At 52.3% G+C, this 13,464-nt stretch overlaps 1 protein-coding gene across 2 annotated transcripts; it reads left to right on the top strand.

Annotated features, from left to right (window-relative positions):
* The first annotated feature begins 285 nt into the window (after positions 1-285).
* On the top strand, positions 286-12,747 carry HJURP (Holliday junction recognition protein). 2 transcript variants are annotated; one of them, XM_032480541.1, is made up of 9 exons: positions 286-449; positions 653-719; positions 3,098-3,153; positions 4,237-4,330; positions 6,176-6,240; positions 7,416-7,508; positions 8,687-8,765; positions 9,696-11,286; positions 12,493-12,747. In XM_032480541.1, the coding sequence occupies exons 1-8, from the start codon at positions 354-356 to the stop codon at positions 11,063-11,065; spliced, it is 1,920 nt and encodes a 639-aa protein (XP_032336432.1). In that variant the 5' UTR covers positions 286-353; the 3' UTR covers positions 11,066-11,286; positions 12,493-12,747. The 2 variants fall into 2 exon arrangements, with proteins under 2 accessions (XP_032336432.1, XP_032336433.1); XM_032480542.1 differs by having other exon boundaries at positions 320-449; positions 592-719.
* The last annotated feature ends 717 nt before the right edge of the window (positions 12,748-13,464 follow it).

Here is a 13,464-nt window from a genome sequence, read left to right as displayed (position 1 = left end):
CAACAGGGGAAATCATATTCATGTGGCACTGTTGATTGACAGGCAGGGGAGCCGCCGCAGTGGAAGAACTCGCCTGTCAACGTGCCCGCGCCCAGCGGCGACCCAGACACTCCTTTCGGTCCAGCGCGCGAGCCCCAGGCGGGGCGGGGCCAGAAACTTGGGCACGGATTGGCCTGGAGAAAGATGCGCAAACATGTTTGAAAGGCCCAATCAGCGCCCTGCCTTTCCGCGACAGCCAATGGGAAACCCGAGGGGCGGGCCGGAAGGGCGGGAGTTGCTATTTGAACCGCGGCGCCGGGAAAGGTCCCCTGTCCGGCTTCCCGCGGGAGTAGGGGCCTGGGTCTCCGCGCACCATGAAGAGCGAGGTCCTAGGGGAGGATGCGCTGCTGCAGAAGCTCAAGGACAGCCGCCGCCGCTTCCAGAGGCGCATGCAGCAGCTGATGGAGAAGGTGCGGCCCCCCCCCCACCGGCCTGCTGGCGGGGAGCAGGGGGCGCGGGACGGAGAGGGGGAGGAGACAGGGTTGGGAGCTGCTGGGCAGAAAGCGGGTTTGGGAGCCCCAGGTTTTTAGCCTCGCTCTGGCGCCTTCTCAGCCCGGGTCAAGGATTCTTCGCGGCTTTCCGATCTGACGGGATGCCCCTTCCTCTCCCGCAGTACAACCAGCCCTTCGAGGACGCCCCAGTGGTGCAGATGTCCACGCTGACCTACGAGACGCCCCAGGGTACGGAGGCAGCCCCCCTTTCTGAATATTTACGGTTAACAGTGACTACAATAGTGTCTTACTGAAGTTTGAAATGCTGTCCCTGCTCTTTTGAAAATAAACCTCATTCACCTAGTAGGTACTAAAACATTACTAGTTCCCTTGAACCAATAAATCAGTTAAATTACTTATTAAAACAGAATTCTGAAGACACACAGATGCATCCTGGTTAAAACTGCCCCTGCCTGGCAATTTAACAGCCATGTCAGCTTGGGCCAGGTGCTTTAGCCAGACTGTGTCTCAGTTTCTTCATCTGTGAAATGGAAAGATGATGACAATAGTACCTACTTGGCATGGATATTGTGACAGTTACATGAGATGAAGCTCTTGAAACAGTGCCTGACACTGGTCAACATTCAGTATTGACTCTTATTTGACTTGCTTGACTTGAGGTTTTGAGTACTTTGGAATTTGACCTGAATCTAGGCAGAAGAAGCCATTCTGTTTAGTGGTCGATGTTGCAAACTGACTTAAAAACCCCCTGGATTCTCTTTGGTAAATAGCTAGAGAAAGTTTGCTCTGGGTGAGGTCATTTCCTGCCGTTCAGCCTTATTATCGACGCATTGTTATCTACTAATGAAAGTGCATCTCAGACCCAGTTCCGCTGTGGACTGGACAGACAGGCACAAAACAATTGGTAATTAAATGAAGTCCTAACTCTGCTTTTTTAGCTGACCCAGCCATATCCTGGGTGAAAGGTTTATGCAGGCAGAAGCTAAGGTATTCCAGCGGTGGGTTTCTGTTACTCTGGCCTGTCAGGTGGTGACAGATCTAACCTGAGGGCAGGATGCAGGAGAGTGTAGAAGAGTGTTGTCAGCAGGCTTCACTGTTCTCGTGGACTGTTCATGTGAGGATGGGCAGTGTCTGGAATATTTAGGTCAATCCATGTACCTTGAACACCGCTTATTTCACCAGTAAAAACATTTCTGACTCCAGTTTGATGAGAACCGTAGGTGAAGCATCTGAATACCTTGAGAGCAGCCGACACTTTGTCAGGTAGAAGACCTCCTGGGGAGCTTGTTGAAGCAGATTCCTGGGGCCTCTGACAGCAGTACTGGGTGCAGATTCAGTGGGTCTGGGTTCTAACAAACTCCTAACTGATGAGAGCACAGCTCCCCAGACCCGTAGCCTGGAGAGGTACTCAGGGAGTGGCCTTTCTGATTAAATGCTAGCCGACCACCCTTGCAGGCTGAATTCCCACTTTAAGACAGCACTATATCGGGTAGGTTGGAACTAACTACCACACTGATGATGAAGACAGCAATGGTAAAAGTCATAATAATAGAGTAACAATAGTAAAGGCCAGTGACAGTCATTCACGTGTGTCGACAGCTCAGTATGTGCCTATGCTTCCAAGAGTTTCAGGTCCTTGATTTTTAACAACTCTGTGAGGTAGGCTCTGTTAGAATCATTATTGTTTCATAGGAGAGGACACAGTGGAGAGAGGTTAAGGACCTTATCCTGGGTCATTTAGCCCAAGTGGCAAAGCCTTGCTTTGACTCCCGGCGCCTCAGTTCTGGAAAGGCCACGCGGCACAGCGGTCAGGAGCAGGGTCACTCCCCGCGGTTCACAGCCTGGCTGCAGCACGTGGGCAAGCAGCCTGGGCTGTTTGACCTTCTCTTTGCCTCTGTCTCCATCTGCACAGTGAACTTGTGGATGCCTATCCCATAGGCTGTTAGGAGTAGCATACGAGTTGCATGTAAGTGAGTTGTGAATGGGAAGTGAGGGGTACTTGGACAGGGTTTAGACGGAGCCTGGAACATTGTAAGCGTCGTGTACGTTCTTGCTACTGTTGTCATCATTAACAGCCATCTCAAGCCCGGCAACCACTGATCCCTCCTTATTCATTTGAATTTACATGGGAGCCAATGGAGGTTTAGGGAGAGACTGAGTATCTTTCCCGGATTCTGCTGGCTAGTAAATGGCAGGACTCCAACGCTCAGTGTTTACCCCTGTGTCTAGGGCCCGCTCTGTAGCGTGTGGATTGCCCTGAGAAAGCAGTTATTCTGTACATGGGGCAGAGGTTGCCCTCAGTCATATACTATGTTGAGGACGTGCTTGGTGTATGTATGTTCCTTGTTTCTGTTTCATTCGGGGCTTAATGCTGGATTCAACGAGAGACTTCCGTTAATGACAAATTTTTGTCTAGTCTTGATTTTTTAAAACACCTTCAATCTCACAAAGATGAGAAACAACAGAGTATCAGAAATCTGGCTTGGTTCTGTCCTGGTTGTATCAGATCTTTCTTTCGCCTGTCACTTGGGTTTTCTCTGAACGCAGGTTGAACAGAAACTCAGTGTCCATGATTTCTTAAGTGGTCTGTTTTTTCTTTTCTTAAGGATTGCGAATTTGGGGTGGAAGACTGTTAAAAGAAAGAAGCACAGGACAAATGCAGGTATTTCGTGTCAAATGCTATTGCCCCCAGGCCTTGCTGTGGAGGAAGGTTGATGTGAATAGAGGCAGGACGGGCTGTAAAGGCACCCGGGGCTTCTGAGGCCGCTGCGGGCTGTTCCATGGTTTTGTCACCATAATGGCCCTATTTTCTTGTGTGCGAAGGACTTACTGAGCTGCATTTCTCCTGCTGCTTGTCAAGTGCAAGGAGGAGCTCGCGATGCTTGTGCCCCTTCCGTGCCCCTGTTGCCCCTGCCGTGGGCTGCAGGCTCTGACACCTGGACCCCTCGTGCAAGGCGGGGTCGGCCAGATGGACCTCTCCTGGCCCCTCGTTTGTCACAGCTGCCAGCAGGCTTTGTTCTGTCCTTACAGGAAGGGCCAACCCAGGTCCTTCTGAGAAAGAAAAATGCTTCTTTTTCTCTGCTGAAGAGGCGAGGAGGAGATTAGGGGGAGGGTGCTGTGTGCTGTTCATCGCCTTTCAAACCAGGTGTGTTTTTCCCGAGTTTATCCGCGGACACTGCAGCTGTGAGACCTCTGTTCACGGGAGGAGCCTGGACAGTTGGCCTGTGAGACGCGGGGAGTCTTGTCCTGCCACTTGCTAAAGCTTTCGAAGAAATTATAGGCCTTATGACTTGGAGATAAACCCATTGTTAAGACAAAGGTCTTGAAAAGTCCCCCAGGGGCCTCTTGAACTTCCGGATTCCACCTGCTGATCTGGTGACAGTTCTGTCCTATTTCATTTTGGCTCTGAGCTCAGCCCCCTATGAGGGCCAGGTCGGGCCTGTTCCCTCGTGCCCTTGTTTCTCACTTTCTCTGCTCTCTCACTCACCATCCAAGGGGTTTTTGAGGCCAGCAGCCCTTGGCATGACCAGAGGAAGAAAGCTCTGTTCCTTTTCCAAGGGGAAACTTGACTCCCTGCTGGGAGTTTTGAGGCCTTTTATACCGGAACGTTCTAGAAGAGAAGCCTAGGGGAAACTTCCTGTTCTCGCATGTCCTGAAGGAAGGAGTGTAGGTGCGTTACTTGAAAGCAGCTTTGAAATGTGTAACAACTGAAACGAGCCTGTCTTCTCTCCTTCCGCACTTCGAGGGCTCCCCTGAGGAGACAAGCAGCAGGAAAGATCAGCCTGTGCAGGTCACAGCCGGAGGTCTCGAGCATCCTTGGTCCTGCACACAAGTTGAGGGTGAGTGTCCCCACTGCTGGGAAGCCAGGTTGGGAGGGACACGCGTGTCTGTCAACATTTCAAGCCTGGATTCCTCATTATGACTTTTTCCAAGGAGTATTTTAGAATCTAAAACCTTTGAAAGTGCCCCGTTCCTTCCTTCTAAGCTCTTCTAGGGAGCTGTCTAGCTCAGAGTCATGCTAAGACCTAGATCTGCCCCTGTGCGGTGATGCTGTGAGCCGCCAGCTCCTTCAGAGTCCTTGTGCCCTGCAGGCATCCTGTCTCCTGCTGCCTTGTTACTGTAGGGCCTCCTCCCGTCCTGTCCTCAGCCTGCGTGCCACCCAGACTGTCCCAGCCTGTTCTCAGAATCCGCCCATCACCTTCCTTCCTGTCCCCATCCTCTCCCTCCACCCAGACACATCCCATCAGATTCCACCTTGCACACAGGGAATGGGATCAGCGCTCTCCCGCCTGGTGCCCCTTGCCAGCTCCCTCCCACCCGCTGGTCGGCTTCCCTGCACAACCTCATCTGTACAAGTTGCCCATTTTACCGCCTCCACGCGCTCCTCAGCCGGTCCCCTTCTGGCTTCAGGCTCCGTCTCAAAAGCACAGCTGTTAGTGAGGCTCCCGGTGACCCGCTTGCTGAATCCCAGTTGGCATTCTTTGATTTTTATCCTTTTACCCTCTCAGTAGCATTTGAAGCTTCTGGAAAGTTTGGCTGTGGCTTCACAGCCCTGTGCCTTCCGGACCTCCCGGGGTTTCCTCCTTCCCTCTTGGCCCCTCCATCAGCCCGCCCCCCATCTTCAAAGATGCCCTCTCCTGAGAGCTGTGCATTTTTGCTCAACCTCTGGCCCTCACTCTGGTGGAATCCCCAGCCCAGACCCCATCTGCGTGTGTTGATTGTCCAGCGGCTTCTCTCCTTGCACACTTTGTCTAGACTGCATATCTAAACTCAAAAAGCCAACCCAGCAGACTTGTCCTCAGCACGCAGCCCACCACCGTCTTCCCTGAGGAATGAGCGGAACTCAATGTCCTCTTTGTCTCAGCCCCTCCCTCTTCCTTGTATCCAAGATGTCGCTGTCCTGTGCCTTTTCCCACCAGCACCTCTCCTGTTCCTCTGCCCTGAGCACCCCCTGCACCCCCAGAGTGCCAGCTCCTGGACTTCACCCACCGACACCTTTGAACGTGGAATCTGGTTACACGGCTTCTCTGTTTGAAGCACTGCAGTGGCCCCCATTGCTCTTAGGGAAAGAGCAGAATTCAGACCATGCCTGACCTGCCCACTGTCCTCACTGCCTCCAGGAAGCCCCTGATCCCTAGACTGGAGCAGCCCCTGCTCTTACTTAAGCCCTGCGCCTCTGGCTCCTCCCCTTGCAGCAGCTAAACCGCTGTGTCATTACAGACCTCGCCCTTGTTCTGCAACCCCTGTCTGGTGAGACTGGCCTTTCGGCAGCCTTTGTCCGCTCTGCCTGGGCCCTTGCCTGCACCAGGCAGTCAGTAATATGAGTTTCATCCTAAAAGGGAAACCAGTGATCTTTCCGTCCAGAACTAGAAAACCTTAATGAAGATGTTTACTCATGGGTGTTATTTGTTTACTGGTATTAATCCAAATTTTAACTCCATAAATCCTTAGGTCCATGAATTTCCCGGACTGCTTAAAATAATTAGAAATGGTTATCCTTGAGCTGAACGGTCCAATGTGGTAACCACTAGCCACCTGCGATGGCAGCGCCTTTATGAAAGGGGCACGCTTGAAGCGATGAGAGTGTTAACTACAGAACACACCCGAGTGATGCAAAAGCTGTCCTTGAGAGAAAAATGCAAGCTTGCTTAAATTCTGATGGAAATTTCCTTTTTGGCTTTTAGATTCAAAAAGCAGTGATGTGGATACAACTTTATACCAGGAGGATGTGATCGCTGGGAACTTAACGGTAAGACCTGCCTTTCGTAATGAAGGGACAGAGCTGGGGCTCGGCAAGTACATGTCCTCGTCACCTGCGTCTTCCTCCATTCTGAGGCTCACGCTTTGCTAGCACCGCCCCTCAAGTCTCTGTCCCCTCCACTCAGGTCCCCTCAGGCAGCAAGTCGCTCCTTCTCAGTCTAGCCCTTGGCCTCTGACACTTACTGCCCCGGTTCCAGCCTGATTTACTGAACTTACGTGAATGTTGGGTGGTTTTCCTTCCGCAAACAGAACGATCCTGGCTGCAGTTCCCAGTGCGCCATTGGCCTTGACTGGCCTCGCAATGTTGAAAGTTGTTCTAAGTCAATCTTCCCCTGTAGAGACAATGTCACAGGGGAAGGGGCCCCAGGGAGTGTTTCCAGATCAGCTCTCAGGATGGACAGGAACACACGGGACGGAACCCACTGGGAGCGTCTGACCTGACCCCGTGTGTCAGGCGCTAGAATCACTGGTGTGTGGTTTTCCTCTAAAGTCGCTCTCTTTGTCCAGAGGTTAGCCCGCAGACTCGTGTGTGACTTGCAGTGTCTGCCTAGCACTAGGTAGTGGCCCTGGGGAGGAAGGAGTGCTGTGTAGGGATGGCAGTGAAGGGGCCAGGCGGTCCCGGATGGCCAAGAACCAGTGTTGGCCCTTCCCCACCGCCTGCAGCCCCAGGGCCCTGACTCGGCCCCACCCAGGTGCACAGTGGAGGCTGAGACCCCCTGTTTCAAGTGGGGTAGCAGAGGCCGCCGTTCTGCAGCCCTGGGTTGAGCGCCAAACTTCTCTCCTTATACACACACCGACTGGGGTCAGTTCTGGTAAGTGAGTTCTGAACTCACCCAGGGGTATTGATTGCTTCATTTTTTTTCCCCAGGCCTAATAGTGTTGTCACAAACCTCTCCACACTTGTATGTTTTGTCTCTTGTCCTTTCATTTTCTTCTGGATTTCCACTACTGCATAAAGTCCCTAAAGTCAGATTCCTGGATCAGGTGGCTTTTCAGAGGGGCTGGACCCCTTTGTCCTGCTAACAGCAGGAGGCGAAGGACCGACTTTGAGGAACTTCACTTAAGACCTGTTCATGAATGAGCTTGCCAGGTGTTGCAGAGTTCAGGGGCCCAGCCGTACCCGAGGGCGCGGGCGCACCCTGACGGACTTCTCTTTGGTTTCAGCCTGCAGTGCCGTGGAGCCCTTTGAAAAACGAGTTAAGGAAGAAGTACTTGACGCAAGTGGATGCCCTGCTGCAGGACGAAGGGCGTTCAGGGGTACGCTGTCTCCCCGAGTGCAGCCTCACAGAGGCGGACCGCGGGCTAGAGACGTGTGGAGTTCTGTGTGAGCATGTCTCGTTCACTTGCTGGGAGCCTGTAAAGAGCATCTGAGCGGTTGTTTCCAAACCATTTTGTTCACTGGCTCCCCAGCCCCTGCTCTTCATTGGTGAACGGTCCCCCAGGGCAGTGTGATCAGCTGTCCGCTGTGTTCCAGGGCAGCTCCTGAAATCTGGTAGAGCCTGTGCCCTTGGGCTGCAGGATTAGGGAAGCCGTAGCTCCCACCACCCGCCCTCCCTCCCTGCTAAGCCAGCAGGGGCTGGCATCGGCAGCAAGGTGCCTGTTCCGCCTGCTTCAGCCATGATGCCAGGGTAAGGGGCGATGGTGGGTGCGGGGAGCCCTCTGGGAGGTGGGCAGCCTCACCAGCCCCTCCCCCAGGTTCCACTGCAGCTGGTTTCCTGGAGCTTTGCCGGAAGGAGAGCGAAAAGCTGGAGAAGGAGGTTCACGTGTGGATGCCAGCTCTGTAGTTTTCCAAGTTCTGCCGGTATCAGTGCATAGACCAAAAGACATTTTAATACCAAGCAAGTAGGAAGTATGTGTCGTGGAATAATAAATTATCTCAAAGGCAGCCAGCGTAGCAAGAATGTGTACATCTTATTGTGCTGCTGACAGTGAGAAGCCTTTATCTGAATTAGCGGATGTGCTGGAAATGCCTTTGACCTGTGTCCGGGAGCAGCCAGCGTGTCCTCTTGGTTGCCCATCAGTCGCGGGAGGAGACCAGGGCTGGGAAGGGCTCTATTGTCTTGGGGCTGTTGTTGCATCCCACCAGCCACCTGGCCCCCAGGGTTCTGGCTGTTGGAGGAAACGGTGGAGGAAGAAAAGCCACCAGACCTCCTGAGAGAGTTCCCAGCCAACGTGTGGCCGTGGTGGTGGGGGAGGCCCTAGAGGCCACGTGGGCAGAAGCTCCTGGATTTTACCAGGCTCTTCCCACCACTGCTGGAAGCCCAGCCGGCCACTCTCATCACGGTCACACGTGTCACTGCTGCAGCTGCTGCTCAGATGCGCCATCTGCTGTTGGGAGAGCGGTTCCTGCAGGCTTGGCATTGGGAGGGACCACGTCGTGCACCCCAGTCGACACCTGACAGTTCCTTTGTTAAGGTCCTTTGCTTTGATTTCAGTGCGCCGGTTCCGGAGAGGGGAAGGACTCGCCTGTGACCCTGGGCCCTTCGCTGGCCTCGCCCGCCAGGCCTGCCCGCCGTGAGTGTGACGTAAAAACACTGCTCGGACCTTTCACTTTTGGTGGAGCCCGGCTTTTCTAGGATCAATAAGAACTTACGGACTTTTATTTTTTTGATTCACATGGTAGAATCCATTGTCAGTTTTCAGACTGACGATGCCCAGGCCATCCCACATTTAGCCTAGAGGAGCCCCTTCCACTCTGGCTTCTATGTCCCCTGACCTGTCTCCATGGGTAGTGCCTCGACCCCGACTCTGATTACAGAGTCACCCACTCCCTCCCCCGGTGGTGACGCTCATTTGGGTGGTTGTGCAGCACGAGGTGATGTCAGAGTCACCGCACCTGTCCCACCTGCTTGCCAGTGTGCTCAGGAAGGTTCGGGATCCCCACGCAGCACGTTTATCCTCAGACGATGTCCCACAGGGGGAGCCCGTTCAGAGTTACTCGGATTCTGTTCGCTTCTTCCGTGGTTGTTGGCTTGATGTACAGCCAGGGGCATCTGTTCTGTCCGTATTCAATTTTAGAGTGATCCCTGTCTTTGTTGGTTTAGTTTTATCTTCTTAACGTATAAAACATTTATCAGGATGCAAACGTGAGAGCGAACGAATTGCTATATTCAGGAGTCCTGTCCCTTCCCCCCAGCCCTGTAGGCGGACAGAGCCGTGATTTTCTGGTTTCTAGTCAGTCTTTGAAAAGGAAACCAACTTCTAAACCGTCACGAGGGAGAGGAAAACTCCTGGGAAAGCTGGTGGAGAGTTGAAATTTAGGTCTGATAGAAAGAAACCTCTGTGTCTACTCCCAAGTATTTGTGAGACTTCCTTTTGCTTCTGTTCTTGGCATTGCTTGGGGAGAAAACCATGATGGTCACAATCCAGCCTTCAGTCTCCTGATCTCTGCGCCTGGGAGGTTTTAAATGGTAACATGGCTTTGCCTTGTGTGTGTTTCTCCAGGACGCTGTGGTGACATCTCTGAAAAGAGCTCTGCTGGCCCATTTCAGCCAATTTCATCTCCCAGAGAGGGCGATGCTTCACCCCTGTGCCCAGCCGACCTGGCTGTGGTGCCGACAAGTGACAGCCCCCCCTCACACGGGACTGGCGCCAGCAGCTTCTCAAGTAGCCAGTGCTTTGAGGCCGACGACATCTGCAACGCAACGCTCAGCGACCTGTACGCGGGCATGCTGCACTCCATGAGCCGGCTGCTGGGCGCCAGGCCTTCCTGCGTCATCACCACCAAGACGTTCATCGGCCGGAACTGGAACTCGAGACGGAGATACAGGTGCAAGAGCAGGGCGAACCGGACGGGCTGCCGAGGAGGCGGCCACGCCCGGAGGAGCCCCCAGGAGAGACATCCACCCTGCTCCGGGCCCGGGAAGGACGTGGCAGTGTTAAGAGACTGCAAGAACTTACTCGATGTTTCTGGCCATAAGACAGGTTTGAAATCCGGAGAGGCTTTCCTAGAAGTAAACAGACCCCAAAGCCAGGCGTTCGCCCCAAGTTGGAAGGAGCTTTGGAGAACACCCCAGAAGCGTTCTTCACTGACTTACTTAGACTCCAATGCAGTGCATCATCTTGATCAGGAAAACAGATTTATGACATTGAAGTGGTTAATCTCTCCTGTGAAGATAGCTTCCAGGCCCAGCGTTCTGTGGGGCGAGGCGGGGAATCGGCACAGGGAGATTGAGATCAGATTTGACAGGCTTCACCGGGAATACTGCTTGAGTCCCAGGAAGCAGCTGTGTCTGACCTACCCCACTGGCTCCTTAGCTGTGGGTGCGTACACAGGGGGTCCAGGGAGCAAAGGTGGCCACCGGGGCTTAGAAGCCCCCAGGCCAGGTAGCCCTCTCCTCAGAGCAAAAGCTAAGAGGCTAAGTGAGGCTTTTGAAAACCTGGGCAAAAGCTCTGTCAGAGCTGGTCGCTGCCTGCCAGAGAGGGGCTCCTTCCCCTCCCTTTCGAAGACCGACCCCGCACTCAGCCCAGGCCGCTCGGAGCAGACCTCTGGCCGCGTTTGTCAAGGAAATGATCTGGGAAGATTGAGAGAGTCAGGATCACTCAGCAGAGCCATTTCAGTACCAAGGGTACAACCTCCAGGCTCTACAAAAGGTCGTTACGATGTTATTAAAGAAAAATTTGACAAGCTCCATCAGAAGTATTGCCAAAAATCGCCTCAGCAGATGCAGGCGCCTTCGTGTACCGGAGCATCTCCAGAGAAAGCAAGTGTGAGACTTCGGTGTCAAAAAGAAGACTTCTTTGGAAAATTAAGTTCAGACTGCTGGCTTCCATGGTCCCCCAAAGTTGTCACCATCACATCCCGTGGAGCATAAAAAGTCCCCTGAGCTCAAGCACTGTCAGGGCCCCTCCCTCTGCAGCCTTTGCCCTCGATGCCAGTGGGGACCATCGGTTCCCCACAAAACGACGCCGACTGTCAGACCCTCAGGTTTGCGGACAATGGGCCGGACCTCGGGGTTTCTCCCCTGCGGGCAGGCCCACCCTGAGCCCCTGGGAAGAGGTTGGCCCTTTGCAGCCCAACTGGGAAGAGAAGAAGGTGCGTTTCTGTCTGTCAGATGTGGGTATTTTATAGCAGGATCCTTACGTGTTAAATCTTCCAGACTTTCTCCCAGATTCTTTTCCTTTAAAGTCGGCATTTTTCACACATTTTCCAACAGACTGCATTTAGGGGATTTTTCTAAAAAGCTGCCCTTAAGGCACTGTCCATCCTGGGCAAACTGTCATTTCCAGCCCCTTCATCTCACACTCAGAAAGCAGGTGTTGTGAGGGAAGGCTGACCTGGAAATGACGACTCTGTTCACTGCTGGATTCCCTGATGTGGGCAGAGCAGGAGGCGGTCCAGGAAGAGCCCCCAGGGCCGCATCTCACGCATGTAAGGGGCCGGGCCACACACTCCCGCTGGGCCTGAAGCCCCCGTGCCCACCCACCCGGCCACAAGTTAGCCTGTGCACATCCCTGAAGCCGAAGCTTTAACGAGCGTGCACCATTTATTTCCTCCAGAGACAAGCTGAGGGTGGACAGGTGGGAGGGACGAGTCTCCGCGAGTTCAGGTTTCTCACGGGAGTGCCAGGCTTCCCAGCACGCACTTCAGCGTCGCCAGCCGGCATTCGGACGACACTATTCCGAGTCCACGTCACTCATCCACCTGCTGATGGGATTTGACTGAGTTTGGTTTGGCCAGCTTCTGAAACTACGGCATAAACACACTTAACTATCTTCTGTATTTTTTCTTCTTTCTCTATTTACATCATTAATTTCTTGAGGAAAGGGACCAAATCTTCATGAGCTGTGACCACACGAGGAATTTTAATGGCTGACATCTGAGCGCTTGCTGTGCCCCAGGCCACCTTGAGCCTTTTTTACACCTTCCTTACTTAATCCCCACACGAACCCTTTGATTAGAGGGGTTCTGTGCAATAGGCAGGTGCGAGCTCTTCTTATAAATAAGGAAATGTAGCTTAAGTCTTAACTCTTGCACGCACACCGGCAGCGCGTGCCTGGGCCGGGATTTGAAAGCCCACGGTCTTGACCAGCAGGCTGCAGTGCCTGCTTGAGAGGTTACCGTGACTTTCCTTTTTACACTCCTTAGGGCATTTCTTAAGCGTGGTAGCATTTTCTATAACGACTCTCAAAAATGTATATCTACTCAGTGGAGTAAATGCAACATGTAAGCTTTTGGAGGCTGGCACTGGGAATCTTAGCAGAGTTGTACTGAAATCATTTTCTCTTTTTTTTCTTCTAGAGGAAAGAACAACACATCTTTCAGAATGGAAGAGAAAAATGATTTTGACTCAAAGCTGGAAATCTATAGCCAAGTTATTTTAGAATATTTCCCTCTTTCCCTTTGTGCTTTGTGTATTTTTTTTTAATTCTAAGGAATATATGAGAATTTGCTTCACTTACCTGCCCTTCAAAGCAAATTTCAATGAAATTGGTTCCATTGAGATGACTCTGAGTTCTTAGTATAGAAATTATTTGAATAAAGTTGCTCAATTAACGTTTTTAACATTATCCTTTATAGGCCTATTTTCCCCATGTTTTTGTTGTTGTTGTTGGTAAATTTAGAGATGTCCAGAGGATTCTCTAAGGTTAAGCCCTGGACACAATGATCCTGGAAGGAAGACACAGCTGTTTCGTCTGTTAAGTTCACACCCATGGGACTTGGTATCTCCCACATTAGGAGGTAGCAGATTGAATCATCATAAAACTCACCTATAAAACATGATTCCTAACATCTTAATGTCTTTAGATGAAAACATTGCATTTAAACAGCCTGTGATGGTCCCAAAGCACCCCCGCAGCCCCTTGGCATCCATGATGGATGATGACTTTTATTAAGCTATTTATAATAGGATATCATGGTGACTTTTTTAACAGAGTATTTCAGATATTTGGAACACGGTGACAAATCTCATGTGCCAGCCATCCTGAGTAAACGGTTGTTAATATATTGCTGTGCATTATGGATTTTATAAGTGAAATGTTAGAGACAAGATTAAATTATGTTCCTTTCTTTCCCGCCCCCCTCCCCCAAGGCGACCACTCCCTGGGCTGAGGCACCCTTCCCTCCTGCACTGTGTGTTTTAGTCAGCTCTGGCTGCCCTAACAAAAACTAAACCCTGGGTACTTAAGCAACAGAAGTTTGTTTCTGGAGGCCGGAAGCCTGCGACCAGGGAGCCTGCGTGGCGGGCTCTGGGAGGACGCTCTCCCGGCC

Source organism: Camelus ferus, chromosome 5 (assembly GCF_009834535.1).
Source record: "Camelus ferus isolate YT-003-E chromosome 5, BCGSAC_Cfer_1.0, whole genome shotgun sequence".
Classification (NCBI taxonomy): Eukaryota; Metazoa; Chordata; class Mammalia; order Artiodactyla; family Camelidae; genus Camelus; species Camelus ferus.
Note: the sequence above shows the minus strand (reverse complement) of the source record. Positions and strands in the feature narration are given on the sequence as shown.

Coding starts and splice junctions, on each gene's coding strand:
- HJURP (XM_032480541.1), top strand. CDS start 354: ATGAAGAGCGAGGTCCTAGGGGAGGATGCGCTGCTGCAGAAGCTCAAG. Junction 720..3,097: donor GACCTACGAGACGCCCCAGG/GTACGGAGGCAG, acceptor TCTTTTCTTAAG/GATTGCGAATTTGGGGTGGA. Junction 7,509..8,686: donor AGGACGAAGGGCGTTCAGGG/GTACGCTGTCTC, acceptor CTTTGATTTCAG/TGCGCCGGTTCCGGAGAGGG.